The following is an 18237-nucleotide window of genomic DNA, read 5'->3' as shown; positions in this document are numbered from 1 at the left end:
AAAGTTAATGAGAAATAATAGGAAAATTAACATTTTTGCGATTTGTAAATTAATAGGAATTATCTGCAAGGGTATATAAGCTTCAGCTGGCCGAGGCTAGCTTCCTTTCTTGTTTTAAATTGAAAAAGAAAGTATAAACATATATTAGGATGTCAGAAAAGTCCTGCGGTATTTTTGTTATATTATTTTTTACACTTTTTTTTACATCGAGCTTTTAAGGCCTAGTACTCAACCCAACAAAAAGTCGCCCAAACAAAAAACTTCATATTCCGTATTTTGCGACGAACGACTTAAAATAAACAAATAAACAACTTAACAAAAATTTTAACAAACACGTGTTAGCGCGTGAAATGAGCTTTCCAAAAAGGTGTTTTATGACCAGATGCGACGAATAAAACAAGAACTACGCGCTTTCAGCACCAACTAGCGAAAATACCGTAAGACTTTTTTGACAACCTATTATATACCTATGAAAAGGTAATAAAAAAAACTTATTTCTGCATTATTAAATTTTTGGTTTCATTAGTTTCAAACCTTTAATTCACTTTTGAAGATGAAAACAAGAGAGAACGCTATAGTCGGGTTGGTGTCCCGACTATCTAATACCCGTCACTCAGCTAAAGGGAGTGCGAACGGTGTACTCGGGTTGGTGTCTCGACAATCTAATGTGCGAGGGAGATAGATTTATAAACAACTTTTTAATGAATGGTTCGATTTGAAAAATGTCTTCAACATAGCGTTCTGACATTCAAATCGGACCATTCATTAGCTGAGAAAATATTGCTCTAATCAATGAGCCGAACGAATTTCTAGTGGTAGGCGAAGGGTCCACCAGTCCACTCTACAAAAAAAATAACATTTTTTGTACCTTTGCTAACTATTTTGACTGTATCCTGCCATCCTTTCTTTGCATGTATGCCAAAATATTTAAAGTACACGATAGACAATACTGGCTAGCATTTCAAATGTCAAATAAAGACAGACAGACAGCCATTTTTCAAATCGGACCATTCATTAGCTGCGAAAATAGTGCTCTAATGAAAGAGCCGATCAATGTAGTGGAATAACCGCATAACACGGGAAATGTTCTTTACCAGAAAATGAAGGTGGTCTTCAATTAGGGTTTTTTTTTTAACTGGTGTTACGTAACACATTTCACACTGTATGTTATAAATTATTTGTATTATAGGTGAGCGTTACGATTTCGTAATAACCGCGGATCAACCTGTTGGAGCTTATTGGATACAACTACGTGGACTTGGTGAGTGCGGTATTCGTCGAGCTCAGCAACTGGCTATCCTACGGTACGCCCGAGGACCTTATCAGCCGGTCTCTTCGCCGCCAACATACGATGTAGGAATACCGCAAGGTGTGGTAAGTGTCTGTTGAGCTAAAAATATCACTATTAAAGTTCATTTTAAAAAATAATACAATTAAAGTACAGTAAATAATACATTATTTTAATCGGTCTTCATTTTCTAAGCTTGCCGTACAAAAACATATCACCAAAAAACACAAACACCGTATTTTTTAAAAATTTAATAATTTATTTATGTATATACTTGTGTTTTATTTACAAGGCCACCTAACATTTTTTTTTAATAATGTGTAAAAAAAAGTTCATGGCCTGATTTTTGGGCCTATTTTAATTAGTTTTCTTTGTAAGAGATTTCTGTGAAATTACTGAATATTATTGATTTGAATGTTCATGTCACTCAGGCAGATGAGGGTTTATCGCGTAGACTTTCGCCTAGAAGATGTTGCTATAGTCTTATTGAGCCAGCGAAAATCGTGCACCAAAGCGGAAGCATGGCAAATCAGTGCCACCGATCAAAATTTGGAATCGATTTCATTTGCGCATAACTTTTAGCTTTAAACATGACGGAACAATGAATTTTGAATTTAAATTTGTATTTTTTTTGTTCATTTGCTGAGTGTACACAACTGACAGCCGTTTCCACGCGCAATAGTCTCCCACTTTAAAATCTATGGCGAAGAAACTTTTCCAAAAGTCGTCTTTTTACTGCAGTAAGTAAATATATCGAATCGAGCCACTATATCTGACATGAACTCTAGTTTGCAAGATACAGATTTATAAATTGTTATATTTACACACAAAAAAATTTGCTTGGTAAAATTGACCAACAAAGATAGTTACGTAACTATTAAAATAGTTACGTGTATTTTGTTTTTGCTTTGGGTTTGTGTCTTTGCTAATTGTGTGTATTTTGTTGTTGTGAAATGACTATTTACTTAGTAGAATTGACAATTTTGCTGGTTGGGGCCTGTTTGACAATTATTACAGTTGATTTTACCAAGTTTTTTTTTTGTGTGTACCATAAAGTAGTTCGGTTTTGTTGATTTTTTTTATTAAACCATGCCTTTAATTTAATTTTATTGTTTTAATATATATTGATTCTAAAGAGCCAACAAAGTCACAAGCAACTTGTCAAGTATTAACATACTTAAATTGTATGGTGTTTTCTTAAAACTGATTTGTTGTAAATACATTTTCAAAAAGGATAACAGTTTTTAAATCTCCAAATTTATTACATTGTATATGAAAATCTATCTTTTTATCTGATCAATGTTGTTATGCGAATTATATTTTATTAAAACCACAATCCCATATTATGTATATTTCTCTATAACTTTCTATATTTTCAAAATGTACATTACCACCGAAACCTCTTAAACTTTGATTACCTGCACATGTACATAAAAAACACATAATACTGTGATATTTTACGACCGACAAAAACGTACCAAACTATTAAAAAGGTCATGAATCCTTTGGACGCTCAATGCAACCGACAACGAAACGATGCCATATGCGTAAGCCAACTTAAAAACGCTATCGAGATTGATCGTGGTATATTGGCAGAGAAGCCAGACGTGAAGATTTTCCTACCGTTCCGTTTCTTCGTATATAGAGCTGAAGATCTTTTCCAGCCAAACACATATAACAGATTTTTAGGTATGTAATACGAACAGTTTTTTTTGTAATAAAATCATTTAAAAGAAATATTTTAGTGGCACCCACCGGAGACCATGTAATTTCACTTATCGATGAAATATCGTACCTATCGGCGCCAGCGCCACTGACATCGCAGTATAATGATATCAACCCAGAACAATTTTGTAACGGAGACAATCGTCCCGCAGACTGTGGACCAAACTGCATGTGCACTCATAAGATTGACATTCCACTCAACGCTATTGTGGAAGTGGTTTTAGTCGATGAAGGTAAGCGTTATTTTTATCCGCTACTTGTCCTAAGAGACCAGCATGAATCAACTGTGTGAAAGTCAATTATTTCTTTTAAAAGCCTGTTTAAAACTCCCTACAAAACTTCTTTCAAACGTCTTCCTAATATTCTATAGAAATTTGTATACTCTTACATAGGGTGTTTTAATTTCAGTCAGAAGTTTTCCGTAAAGTAAAGTATTTATTCTTGATCAGCACCAACAGCCGAGTCCATCTTTTCATCTGTCCGTTTATACGCAAACTAGAACACGTCGGGATTAAATTGATCGTCTCAAAGTATCAGCATCTCAAATTGAGATGCTGCATATGAAGTCCAAATTGATACCAGATAATATTAAATTGATCATCGTTTCATGTCTTCTCACAATTTAGAAACTTGACATACAGAGTGGTCCACAAAAGATTTGCGTTTTAAAATCGCTATAAAAAACAGCGAGGATATATTTTTTCAAACATATTTTTATTATAATATTTAGTTCATATAGCTGCCTCGGCTAGCTTTACACTAGCCCATTCGGTCGACCCAATTTTTAAGCACAAAAATCGTGTTTTCTAATAAGGCCCATTTCCACCTCGGTGGTTATGTTTATAAGCAAAACTGTCGCATTTGAAGTTCAGAAAATCCACACGTCGTCTTGGAAAAGCCAATGTATCCACAACAAGTGACTGTTTGGTGTGGTCGGTTGGCATTAATGGCCCGTTTTTCTTTGAAAACGAGGAAGGAGCCGCCGTAAGCGTTAATGGTGTCCGCTATCGCGGCATGTTAGAGGAAGATATAGACGAAATATGGTTCCAGCAGGACGGCGCTGCGCCACACAGCCAACCTCACAATCGATCTTTCGCGCGGTACGTTCGAAAATCGCATAACACCAGTTTTCAACATAAAACCGACCTCTTTCTCATCAAATACAACCTTCATTTTCCGGGTAGGTACCTCTCCCTGATTAAGAAATGGGCACTTAAAATGTTTTGTATGACGTCAATTTTTTTTAAAGTGTAATAAAGGGTATTGTCTCAGTTAAAAGCTGTAAATGGCCAAAAAATCTTCGTTGTCCCAAGCTATAAATATTCATGTTAAATTAATTTCCTGGTGGACTCTAATGATCATTAGCTTGTTATACCCTTGCAGAGGGTATTATGATTTCAGTCAGAAGTTTGCAACGCAGTGAAGGAGACGTTTCCGATACCATAAAGTATATATATTCTTGATCAGCATCACAAGACGAGTCGATCTAGCCATGTCCGTCTGTCCGTCTGTCCGTCCGTCTGTCCGTCTGTCCGTCTGTCTGTTTCTACGCAAACTAGTCTCTCAGTTTTTGAGCTATCGGGACGAAACTTTCGCAAAAGTCTTCTTTCTATTGCAGGTAGTATATATGTCGGAGCCGACCGGATCGGACAACTATATCTTATAGCTCCCATAGGAAGGATCGGAAAATTAATGGAAAAGTAATAGGAAATAAATTCTAGCTTCTTTGGTTTTTATTGTATTATCTTCTACTCTAGGGTATGACTCTTTTTAAATATATTCGAATTTCAATTTTAATTTGATCAAAATCGGACGACTATATCATATAGCTGCCATAGGAACGATCGGAAAATTAATGAGAAATATTAGAAAATTGAACATTTTTGCGATTTGTTAATTAATAGGAATGATCTGCAAGCGTATATAAGCTTCGGCTGGCCGAAGCTAGCTTCCTTTCTTGTTTTTTTTTGTTAAAGTGTCATCTACCAGAAGATGTTGTGAAACTAATTTTGGTTTTCAGGCGTGTATTTTTAACGAAGTCATTTATCCCAGAGCTTTTGCATTTATTTCTACTTTTTTAACTTTGACTAGGTGTAGCTTGTAAACTAATAACTGGAACTCAATGCTGTGTATAAGAAAGTTAACAAGAAAGGAAGCTAGCTTCGGCCAGCCGAAGCTTATATACCCTTGCAGATAAAGCAAACACCTATAGTTTAATGCTCACTCAGTGCGGTTCCAGGGATAATTTTGTTTTTAAGTTGTCAAAAATCAAAACGCCTACTTCCTACAAAGTTAAAATTACTTTTCTTATATTTGTTTGAATATTCCTATGGGGGCCTTAAGATATAGTGGTCCGATCCGGCTCGCTCCGACATATGTACTACCTGCAATAGAAAGAAGACTTTCGGGAAAGTTTCATCGCGATAGCTTTTAAACTGAAAGACTAGTTCGCATAGAAACGGACAGACGGACAGACGGACAGACGGATAGACGGACATGGCTAAATAGACTCGGCTATTGGTGCTGATCAAGAATATATATACTTTATGTGGTCGGAAACGTCTCCTTTACTGCGTTGCAAACATCTGACTGAAATTATAATACCCTCTGCAAGGGTATAAAAACAAAACAAACAAACAACAAAGTTAAAAAAAAAACAGGTTATCAGAACTCAAGATAGAAAATAACAAGAAAGGAAGCTAGCCGAAGCTTATATACCCTTGCAGATAAGGGTAAATTTCGTATTATTTTGACATTATTATACCCGTTACTCGTAGAGTAAAAGAGTATATTGTATTCGTGCAAAAGTATGTAACAGCTAGAAGGAATCATTTCCGACCCTATAAAGTATAAATATTCTTGATCAGGGTCATTAGGGGAGTTGATCTAGCCATGTCCGTCTGTCCGTCCGTATGAACGCTGAGATCTCGGAAACTACAAAAGCTAGAAGGTTAAGATTATGCACACATATTCTTAACGATTTTAAAATGTGTCCTGCGCCCACATCTTAAGAGATTTCCGAGAAGTATAAATGCAATTTTGTTGTGTATAGGGGAGAGGTCTGTAGGTTGGTACACCTTTTGTTTTTAATCTGCCATTTCGACATTCACTTATGAAACTTTACGCATTTGGTACTGATCGAAAGGTTAGTCTATTAGCTTAATAAAAAACAAAAAAAAATTTTTTTTTCCTTAGGGAAAACTGAAAAATTATTTTTTTTTGAAAAAGAGGTCTGTAAGTTGAGACACTTTTAAAAGTCAATAATACTTACACAAAAAGTACTCCAAACTATAAGGAACTATTTATTTATGTTAATTTAATCAATTTTAGTTCGTCCTAAATTATTTCCCATCCATTTTTTAAGAACTTAGACCAAATAACAATTAAAATCAAAAGGCTCTTTGAACATTCACTTTTCCCCTAATATCAAAGAAATGTACTAGGCAGAAAGCGACCTCTGTTGGCCTAAGGCCTTTTTGTATGAAAAACGGGTGTCTCAACTTACACGCTTAAAGTGTCACAACTTACACAAAATGGGATGTTTCGGGAAAAAATTAATAACTTTTGTTTTGACTGTCACATTAAGCTGATTATACCCGTTACTCGTAGAGTAAAAGGGTATATTGTATTCGTGCAAAAGTATGTAACAGCTAAAAGGAAGCGTTTCCGACCTCATAAAGTATATATATTCTTGATCAGGATCACTAGCCGAGTCGATCTAGCGATGTCCGTCTGTCCGTCAGTCTGTCCGTCTGTCTGTCTTTCTGTCTGTCTGTCTGTCCGTATGAACGCTGAGATCTCGGAAATTATAAAAGCTAGAATATTGGCATTTTGCATGAATATTCTAGGAGATCCTACGCAGCGTAAATTTGTTTCAAAAAGGTGCCACACCCCCTCTAACGCCCACAAGCCCCCTTTAACGCCCACAGTTTTGAAGCTATTATGAAAATAGTAACTGATATGTATTTGCTTCGTCAATACCTATCGATTGGCCAAGTAAAAAATTCTTGATCAGAGTCAATAGCCGAGTCGATATAGCCATGTCTGTCTGTCTGTCTGTCTGTCTGCCTGTCTGTCTGTCTGTCTGTCTGTCTGTCTGTCTGTCTGTCTGTCTGTCTGTCTGTCCGTCCGTATGAACGCTGAGATCTCGAAAACTACAAAAGCTAGAAGGTTGAGATTTTCCACACATATTCTTGGGCTTTCTATGCAGCGCAAGTTTATTTCAGCCGAGTGCCACGCCCCCTCTAACGCCCACAATCGCCCACTAACGATTTTAAAATGTGTCTGGCGGCCACACCTTTAAAGATTTCCGAGAAGTATAAATGCAAGTTTGTTGTGAAAAACTCAAAGTGGTACAAAATCAAGATTTTTACACAAAATAGAGCTTGGGAAGAGTGAAAAGAGAAGCCCATTATAAAAATTAAAATCCAATTTTTCCCAATTTTTTTTTTTCAACTTTATGGGGGGACATCTAGGTAACTGGGGGAAAAAAACGGATTTTCTGGATTTTTTTTGGCCAAATGAAGAAGCCAATCGAAAATTTGTAAACTACGTTATATTAAATTTGGTCCGAAGTACAAAATAAAATTTTTTTCGAATAAATCGAAAACAAAATGGCGGCTGTGCAGCATTTCTTTGTAGGCCCTTTTTTGTTGAAGGGGGTCCATGGCCGGACACCTAACGTCCTTAATTTTTGATCTAAAAAAAAAATAAAATTGGTTAGTTTCTATACATCAACAGCTATCGACGGACGTAGGATTTTTTCGATATATTGATTACATTTTAACATTTTTTCGAATAAAAAACGTCACAAAATTGTTGATAAAAAAAAGTAAGCAAAATAAAAAAAAAATCCTGCGTCCGTCGATAAACATAGGTATTTTGAATATACTGTCAAAAATATCGATCGATCGTTTAAGATTTGTTCGAGTTATGTGTCCGGCCACCTCAAAAAAAGTAGTTTCGAGAAAAACGCGTTTAAAGTTTTAAGGTGCCCGGGATATACCTGTGAGGCATCGCCGCAGAATGGAAAATTTAGACACTTAGACACTTCTGACGGACTCTATTTTTTGCTCTCTTGGCATTCGCTCTGGGTTTCCCTCTCTCGGCAGGCTCCCGCAAAATGTAATACAAAATTAATTCTTTAAAATAACTTAAAAAATGTTAAAAACTAAAAATAAAACATACGCATTTGGACCATAGAAGTAACTACTGATCCAAAATTCATCTTGATCGAAGCAGCGGCTTAGATTTCTAAAATCCAAAAGTTAATTTTAAATGTAGCCCACAAATTATGGGGGAACTCTAAATTTTTTTTTTGTTTCTAATTAGGACTTTTCAAAACCTTAAATTCGGTAAAATCATATTTTCGAAATTCCAACCCCTTGAGAAGTTTACATTAAATAGATTTTTTTTTTTTTTGTTCCTTTCTTTTTATAATCTTAAGAGCTAAGGTAGGAAACGTCTGCTTCACTGTGTTGCAAACTTCTGTCTAAAATAAAAATATCATCTGCAATCGTATTTATTTGCCTGGTCGGTCATCGGAGCGACAAATCAAAAACGGGTTTCGGAAACGGTAGACCACTCTGATCGCTGACTGTAGTTGGTTCTTTTATAAGCCAAACGGATTTTTCAAAAAAAAAAAACAAAAGAGAACGCTATAGTCAGGTGCCCCGCCTATCCGATACCCGTTACTAAGCTAAAGGGAGTGCGAGGGAGATGGAGATATACAACTTTAATCGGGCATAACTTTTTAACGAATGGTCCGATTTGAAAAATGTCTTCTACATTTCGATAGGTATAAACAAACGCAAAATATACTTTTCCGAAATCATTCAAAATGTAAGCGCTAGAGACATTTTAAAATCGTTTGTAGGTGCTAGAGGGGCTGTGGTACTCGGCTGAAATAAACTTGCGCTGCGTAGGAAGCCCAAGAATATGTGTAGCTAATCCCAACTTTTTATCTTTTGTAGTTTCCGAGATCTCAGCGTTCATACGGACGGACAGACAGATACACAGACAGACGGACAGACAGACATGGCTATATCGACTCGGCTATTGACTCTGATCAAGAATATATACACTTTATAGGGTCGGAAAAGCTTCCTTCTCCCTTTTTACGTACTTTTGCACGAATACAATATACCCTTTAACTCTACGAGTAAGGGGTATAAAAATTTACATTATTAACAAAAAAAATGTACAATTTTAAAAAATATTTATTTCCCGACAAAAAAATTGTTTTATTCTAAAACATGCAAAAGTTTGTTTAATAAAATCGGCTTTTTCGGAGCCATTTTTTCCCAACCTATAGAATTTTGTTTGATTTATTCTATGACAACTGTTTTCGACAAGAAAATGCTATACATCCGATTAAGACAAATTAGAAAACTTTATTCATTTCATTTTTGCTGGAATTGGTTTGATCGTCAGATGGCTATGGCGGCTCGCCTGGTCGATCTTGCGCATTCCTCGGCCGAATAATCGTGAGAACACCGATGAATCATTTTGAAAACAACGATGAACATCGACGTCCAATCCAATCTCTGCATCCTACAGATCTCACTTTGGATCTCACTTTTGATCTTGAGCAGGGTGTAAAGCCCACGGTTATCTCGCGCCCACGCACTCGATTAAATCCTTGCTCTTGTATTCTCGTACTGAATGAACTGCGCCGTTTCTTTCATAGGCTGTGGCGGTCCCGTTATTTCCCTTTTTTCACACGGCTCGCATCGGGTCCAAGGTCTATAGATGTCCCGTTAATTCACGGTGCACCCTCCTTGGGCATGTCCAAAGACCACACATTTACCGTTCCACCTTTTGCCCTTTTGGCGGCGAGGGCCCAAGGTTCCGCGCGGAACCGTTATTTCACGGTCTCTCCACTTTGGCCGAGTTCAAGGTCCAGTAATTACCAGTAGACCTGAATGCCCTTGGATTCTGCCGAATTCTAGCAGCCTTCACTGTTGTTTTAAGAGTTTTAAGACTCCTTACAGAGAACACGTCGCAGCAAGTATTGCATCTCGTTTACACTTTGTAGATAATGCGGTGCTTAATAGTCCTTTAACAATTTCTGAGTTTTTTAAGCCTTCTTTGACAATTTTTGCATGACATATTTTATAAACAGAAACCAATTTAAAAAACATAAAATTAAATAAATTAAAAAAAATTGATATAAAAGAAAATACATAAAAAAAGCCTGTGATTGAAAATTTTGTTTATCAATACCATTAAAGGTTAAATTAAGTGCTTTTTTGAACTGCTTACAAACATATAAAATGCCTAAGTTGGAACAAATTAAAAAAAGTTTTAATAAACTTGAAATACAACAAGAAAGGAAGCTACCTTTGGCCAGTCGAAGCTTATATACCCTTGCAGATAAAAGAATGCTCACTCGGTGCAGTTCCAGGGATTCCAGATTCAGCGTTTCTTTTTATTTAAATTTTGTTTTTAGGTAGTCAAGAATCAAAAAGCCCACTTCCTACAAAGTTACAATGAATTTTCTTATATTTGTTTGAATATTCCTATGGGAGCCTTAAGATATAGTGGTCCGATCCGGCTCGCTCCGACATACATATGTACTACCTGCAATAGAAAGAAGACTTTCGGGAAAGTTTCATCGCGATAGCTTTTAAACTGAAAGACTAGTTCGCATAGAAACGGACAGACGGACAGACAGACAGACAGACAGACAGACAGACGGACATGGCTAGATAGACTCGGCTATTGGTTCTGATCAAGAATATATATACTTTATGTGGTCGGAAACATCTCCTTCACTGCGTTGCAAACATCTGACTTAAATTATAATACCCTCTACAAGAGTATACAAATATGACTGACTTAATGATTATTCTTTTATGCAGTCCAGCAGCCCAACTTGTCGCATCCTTTTCATTTGCACGGGTACGGGTTTAGCGTCATTGGAATTGGACGATCCCCGGATTCATCAGTGAAGAAGATCAATTTAAAGCACGCATTGGACCTTGACAGGCGCGGACTTTTACACCGACAATATAATTTGCCACCGACTAAGGATACGATTGCAGTACCTAACAACGGCTATGTTGTGCTGCGTTTTAGGGCTGACAATCCAGGTATGTTAAAAAATAATTTAATATTTGGGTCTTCTCTGAAAAACCAGCCCCTTACAATATTTTTCTTAAATTTTTTTCGGAATTTGTTAAATGCTAGTAAAAATCTCTTTGTATGAATAACTTTCCAAATTTTAAGAAAAAAGTTTTAAAAAAATCTAAAAAAATGGTGGTCATAAGAAAAAAGTAAAGGAAATGACTTTTTTTGTTTAATTAATAAAAAAAAATTGGAAACAAGTTGATTCGAAGATCTACCTGAGCAATACAAATTTTTTTGCGGTAAAAAAAATTTTCCTTAGCTGAGTAGATTGGTCCTAAAATAAAGATAACAAATTAAAAATAAAAATAATATCATTTTTAATGTATGTATAATGTTTAAACATTTATTTGTTCAAGCCAAGAATCAAGTCTTTAATGTTTTTTACCGTCCACATTATATTGCAAATTCCGAAAACAATTTAAAACAAATTCATTATTATTTTGCTGGTTTTCCAGATATTGACCAATTTATACGTAATTCCTTAAATTTCAACGTTAACTTTTTTAGGCTTCTGGCTCTTCCACTGTCATTTTCTATTCCACATTGTTATTGGTATGAATTTGATTTTGCAGGTCGGCACTAACGCTGATCTGCCACCCGTGCCACCAGGTTTCCCAACATGTGGCGACCACACTCCACCCATTCCAATAAACTAAGACTAAATCGGGACGACACACCCTTAAACGATGCCTCATGGCAAAACAATTGAAAATGAACAAAACATTTTCTTAGAAGCTAAAAAGACCAACATACTGATTGAACAGTTTGTAAAAAGCTTGCCCATTCACAATATTTTTTTAACAAGATTGTATATACTCTTTTTAAAATAGCACATCGCACAGATTTCCTTTCCAGTAATGAAAATACTGCCAGTTGTATATTATTAACAATATTCCGAGGAGTATTGATTCTTTATCTCCTGTTTTAACCAGAAACCTACTGTCAAATGTATATATAGTAATATATGTGTATTTGTAGGAACTAAAAATGCAATACATTAACTTATTTTATGAAAAACCCTTTACTTTTTACTTTAATGTTTGAAATGACTGCAAGCAAATTTACCTATATTTTCCGCAAAAGAATTTCAGTATATTTTAATCTATTAGCATTTTCATTGTTTAATGTCTTCATGTAGAATTATTAACAAATGTGTGCAGTTGTGTTCAAAATAACAGCAGTAGGACAATGTTCAATAACACTTGCAACATCAAAAATGTACCTCAATGGATGCTATATTTTTGAATTCGTTACGAATACCCAAGTTAAACTGCATTTTCCTAAAAGTTGTCCGACATTTCTTATCCAGTTAGTCTAATAGTACAATGAATACAATGTTACAATGAAAAGATAAATTACAACAAGAAAATATTAAAAACACAGGGCGGCAACACTACTACTATTTTTACCGCAGCTGTATGCTTTTTGACTATGTTTTCTAGAATTTGTTACACCCTTAAAAAAAATCCTAAAATTATTCGTAATTATTCGTAACGAATTCAAAAATATAGCATCCATCGAGGTAAATTTAAAATAAATTTTTGTATACTTTCTGTACAATACAAAGATATTAAAAAAATATTTGTTCTTCTTAAAAAATATAGATCATTAACATTTTCAAGTATTAGGAGCAGTATAAAGAAAATTAATTTTTTTTCAACAAGCTTTTTATACGCCTTTTTGATTGCATATTATTATTGTTTAAACAAGGATTGACACCAGCCAAGGAAAAATAATCATTTTTTAAAGTTCTTTCTGTATAAAGGAGGAAATTCAAGCAAAACTGAAGAAAACTGTAATACTGTAAAAGCGTTAGGGAACAAAATCAATCCATTATTACTGCTTCTAATAATGTCAAGCTAAATAACCGTCAACGTATTGCGGTGATCCTGCCAAATCTATGGCAAAGTTAAGAAAGTTTTAGTTGTGTATTTTGTCAAATGGCATTACTTACTATTAGCGCTTCTCCACGCCCGAACTCTTAGTTCGGACCTGTACTAGCAACCATTTGATCGTCAGACAGCAGTTTCTATCAATTCTATTTCTATCTGCGCACCCTTAGGTATTTTACCCCAAAACTGTAAATTAATTTACACAAGCTTAACACATATTGCCTATGTTTTATTTAGTATATATAAAAACATATATACACAGAGAAAAAAACGGAATAATATGGAACTGATATTGTTTCATATCAATTTTTCCTTAACAAAATGGAATGTTTTCATATCAATATGGTACAAAATCATATGTTCGGAAATATCATTTTGATATGAAAACAGATGGGACCAAAATTGATATGAAACAAGAGAGAACGCTATAGTCGGGTTGGTGTCCCGACTATTTAATACCCGTCACTCAGCTAAAGGAAGTGCAAACGCTGTACTCGGGTTCGTGTCCCGACTATAAGCGTAGCTCAGCTAAAGGGAGTGCGAGGGAGATAGATATATGTAGATATTTTGATTGCGTATAACTTTTTAATGAATGGTCCGATTTGAAAAATGTCTTCTACATTTCGATAGGTATAAATATACACAACAAAATTGCATTTATACTTCTCGAAAATCTTTAAAGGTGTGGGCGCAGGACACATTTTAAAATACTTAGTGGGCGATTGTGGGCGTTAGAGGGGGCGTGGCGCTCATCTGAAATAAACTTGCGCTGCGTAGGAGGCCCAAGAATATGTGTGGAAAATCTCAACCTTCTAGCTTTTGTAGTTCCCGAGATCTCAGCGTTCATACAGACGGACAGACGGACATGGCTAGATCGACTCGGCTAGTGACCCTGATCAAGAATATATATACTTTATAGGGTCGGAAACGCTTCCTTCTACCTGTTACATACTTTTACACGAATCTAATATACCCTTTTACTCTACGAGTAACGGGTATAAAAATCTGTCTGTCTGTATGAACGCTGAGATCTCGGCAGCTATAAAACCTAGAAGACTGACATTTTGCATGCAGATTCTAGGAGTTCCTACGCAGCGCAAGTTTGATTCAAAAGGGTGTCACGCCCCCTCTAACGCCCACAATCGCTTATATACGATTTTAAAAATTTCAATATTTCGGAAAAGTAAAAATTCAGTTTTATTGTGTTTTCAAAATACCTATCGAAATGTAGAAGAAATTTTTTAAATCGGTCAATTCGTTAAATGGTCCATCTCCTTCGCACTCCCTTTAGCTGAGTAACGGGTATCTGATAGTCGGGGCACCCGACTATAGCGTTCTCTCTTGTTTTTGGTATTTTTTATCTCTGTGTACCAACTTTGTGCTACTCCCAATGCATTCTCTTATAATCATTTTTTCCCGAAAATTGTATTGTGACATAAACAGATTTTCTTTTACTTAAAAGGGCATAGCCTTTAAAACAATTTGAAATAATTGATTCATAAGATTTCCAAATCTTAAATTCTAGTAACAGTAAAAATCTTATGCCTAAAAATACGGGGTGTTGCGAGGACTGGATGATCTCTACATACGATAACAAATAATAATTCAAATATTGAAAAGATATTTAATTACAACATTTTAATTCATTAAAATTGTATCAATATAATTTACTATCAAACGTTTTTAAAAAGTTTGCTGAAATCAGTCATCAGAACTTTCATTCAATAAGTCATTAGCAGAGCTGTGAGTTCTAATAAATTTTTAGCGCCTCGAATAGCCCCTTTTGTCGTTCAAAGATAGCTAACATTTTTAGTAACTAATCTCCGGAACATTTAATGGTATGGGTTGGAGACGACCCATGGCACATTAAGGCCCAGCAGTTGTCGAACTTAAATACAACATTTAAATAAAAATGTATATAAATCTAGCTATTTTTAGTGTTGGTTAAATGGAGAAATGTGCAAGGATCTATAAAAGAAAATGATTATTCCATAAAACGGAAATAAATGTATTTTACGTATCGCTTAAGAATACAATTCTAACTTTTAACTTGCATTGCGAAGCTTATACTAAACCGAAAATAATAATTTAAACAGATTTTGTAGAAGAATTGACGTAATATTACATATTTTTCTGAATTAATTTATAGTTCGGTGATAAAATACCTCAAGGGCCGCATTTCATGAAATTTAAATTTTTTTTTGCTAACAGGGACGAAGACATATTAGGGAATTACATTTAGACTTGCATTAATTTATTGAGCACATTTAGTGAAAAATAAAAAAGAACTATTTTTACTACAATTACTAAAACATTTTTCTTAAATTTGTATAAAATTGAAATTACTACTTTTACTTTGAGCACAATTTTGTTAAATTTCTCAACCTTTGATGCTAGACGTGTAATAGTTAATGAAACACTGAATATTATATATGTATTCTTTTGCAAGTCCGATTAAAGTAGGAAAAGGATTTTACCTTACAAAACAAAGAGAAACATTTGTCGATTTCAAACGGGCTGTCGGGAACCAGAGCATCTGGTTTTTAATACGACCCCACAACTAAATCGTTGATACGCCACTGCATGCCAGTATACATTTAATGATGCTATCTTGAAGTGCAATCCTGGTAATACCCATATTGTTGAAATGTTTTTTTGTAATCTAAATTTGTTTATCAAGATGCATTTATGAATTATGTTTATTCAATTTGAAAAAAAAATATTCCTAAAATTAATGCTTAAACTTATCTTATAACACACATAGGTCGATTAAATTCCATATTCCAGCTGGTAACAGTCAAACACACATAAATCGCTAGCTGCAATTAACAATAAAGATTTCAAGCTCGGAATACATATGTTAATACTCCTATGCTAAAATTGCACTCTGAAATGATAATTTACTTCATAAACAAAATGTTATTTTCAAATATAGTTATAAATATATATGTTTGTATATATGTACGTATATTCTCTAAACTAATTGAAATAAAATTTGCAATTGTATATAAATAAGATTCAAAGAATTTGAAAGCAATTGTTTATAAATGTATTTTTTGAATTTAGCATATCTATTAGAACTTAAATATGTGACCACTTTTCTCACGCGTGACAAGTATGCACCGATGTGTTCCTTAATTAATAAGAATATGATGATTCTAACAATGTCCCGTATTCACAGATTCTCAACCCTTTGGATGCTGTTTGTGATCGTAAACGGCCAGATGCGGTTTGCGTTTCAAATTTAAAGAATGCTAAAAAGGTCGACAGAGGTGTTTTGGTTGAACGCCCTGATGTGAAAATCTTTTTGCCTTTCAGATTTTATGTGTATGAACCGAAAACTCTTTTCATACCAAATACATACAACAGATTTTTAGGTATGTGCATTTTAATTGCTAACGAAAATACTAAACCTTTGATATGAGGCCTATACATTTGTGCACTTGTATTTAATATCAAAATGGGTATTAACCACACAACGACACCATCAAAACTTTCCTTTACTTATAGTTGTGCCTAGTGGGGATCATCTGACATCTTTGGTCGATGAAATATCATACATATCACCACCGGCACCCCCTCTTTCACAAATCGATGACATTCCGCCCGAATACTTCTGCAACGGAGACAATCGGCCGCCAAACTGTGGGCCAAACTGTGAATGTACACACATGGTTGACATACCACTTGGAGCTATTGTTGAAGTTGTGTTGGTCGATGAAGTGCAACAAGTGAATCTTAGTCATCCGTTTCATTTGCATGGTACCGCCTTCTATGTGGTAGGACTGGGTCGATCGCCGGATAAGTCAATACAAAAAATTAATCTCAAGCATGCTCTGGAATTGGACCGAATGGGCATGCTTGAGCGAGATTTTTCTAAGCCACCTCTTAAAGATACAATAGCCGTACCTAACAATGGATATGTTGTTATGCGGTTTCGAGCAGATAATCCAGGTTATTGGCTTTTCCATTGTCACTTCCTTTTCCATATCGTCATAGGCATGAACCTCATATTTCATATCGGAACGCCAGCTGACCTACCTCCAGTTCCGCCACGATTTCCTACATGTGGAGACCATGTGCCGCCAGTTACTTGGTACTAGTCCGCTGACATAGATATTTAATAAAGTAGTGTTAATTTTAGTTTAGGTATTATTTATTAACTTTTGATTAGTTAAATATATGAAATTGTATTCAACGTTGTCGCGTTTAAGGGTTAAAAGTACTGTATTATTTTACTACATGTTAAACTCTAACTCTGAAGCAATAAAATTTTCTTACAAACAGAAAACAATTATCAATAACACTTTACAATGCATACAATTTACAATTATATCATATTAATAATCTCAAATTTACAGTCGCTTCAGACGCTGATCACCTCATATCACTTATCGATGAGGTTTCGTACATTTCACCACCTTCTCCGATGCTGTCACAGTATAATGACATACCCCAAGAATACTACTGCAATGGGGATAATCGACCAGTAGATTGTGGCGAGAACTGTCAATGTACTCATAAGATTGATATACCTCTTAACGCAATAGTCGAAGTTGTGCTTGTGGATGAAGTTCAACAGATTAATATAAGCCATCCATTTCATTTGCACGGTACATCTTTCTACGTACTCGGACTTGGACGCTCCCCGGATGCGCATATTAAACATATGAACTTAAAGCATGCACTGGACCTTGACCAACGCGGCTTGCTAGAAAGGCAATTCCTAAACCCATCCCTGAAGGATACTGTTGCTGTCCCAAATAATGGATATGCTATTTTACGCTTTCGAGCCGATAATCCTGGATTTTGGCTTTTTCATTGTCATTTCCAATACCATATTGTAATAGGCATGAATTTAGTATTTCAAATAGGTACTCCTAATGATCTTCCTCCTGTACCACCAAATTTTCCTCGTTGCGGACACCATTTACCCCCTATAATGACGGATAGCCTATTTTAGCTTTCATGTTTCTGTCTTTTAGGTTATATTTTTAATGACCACTTAAGTACACTATAAATTTTTTAGATATAGTTGCATACAAAAGCTCAGAGACATGATAAATTAATAAAATAAATATAGTTTAAAAGTAAACGGCGTTTTTTATGGGGTCCCAAAAATATGTAACGATTTGTTGGGTGGTCGGATGGACTCAGAGGTCCCTAATTGATTACGCTATGTTACATAATAAATTTGCCTGG

At 35.1% G+C, this 18237-nt stretch overlaps 3 protein-coding genes across 3 annotated transcripts in view; all 3 read left to right on the top strand.

Moving 5' to 3' along the window:
- The window catches only part of stw (straw), a 68492-nt gene extending 52420 nt beyond the window's left edge, over positions 1-16072 (top strand). The window contains exons 4-8 of the mRNA XM_017138041.3: positions 1190-1374; positions 2782-2977; positions 3034-3246; positions 10876-11106; positions 11651-16072. Coding sequence (XP_016993530.2) covers positions 1190-1374; positions 2782-2977; positions 3034-3246; positions 10876-11106; positions 11651-11799 — 974 coding nt within the window. The 3' untranslated portion in view covers positions 11800-16072. The remainder of the gene's footprint in view (positions 1-1189; positions 1375-2781; positions 2978-3033; positions 3247-10875; positions 11107-11650) is intronic.
- Positions 16073-16180: 108 nt separating this feature from the next.
- LOC108054927 (uncharacterized) lies at positions 16181-17233 on the top strand (the record flags this gene model as incomplete). Its single annotated transcript, XM_017138042.3, has 2 exons — positions 16181-16412; positions 16546-17233. Coding segments are annotated over 2 exons (825 nt in total), but the record flags the coding sequence as incomplete, so codon positions are not given.
- Positions 17234-17320: 87 nt separating this feature from the next.
- Positions 17321-18022, top strand: LOC138912292 (uncharacterized; the record flags this gene model as incomplete). The annotated part of the gene is made up of 1 exon (XM_070212560.1): positions 17321-18022. A coding segment is annotated over one exon (678 nt), but the record flags the coding sequence as incomplete, so codon positions are not given.
- Positions 18023-18237: the final 215 nt, after the last annotated feature.

This window comes from Drosophila takahashii, chromosome 2R (genome assembly GCF_030179915.1).
Source record: "Drosophila takahashii strain IR98-3 E-12201 chromosome 2R, DtakHiC1v2, whole genome shotgun sequence".
Taxonomy (NCBI): domain Eukaryota; kingdom Metazoa; phylum Arthropoda; class Insecta; order Diptera; family Drosophilidae; genus Drosophila; species Drosophila takahashii.
This window is presented reverse-complemented; position numbering and strand designations above follow the sequence as displayed.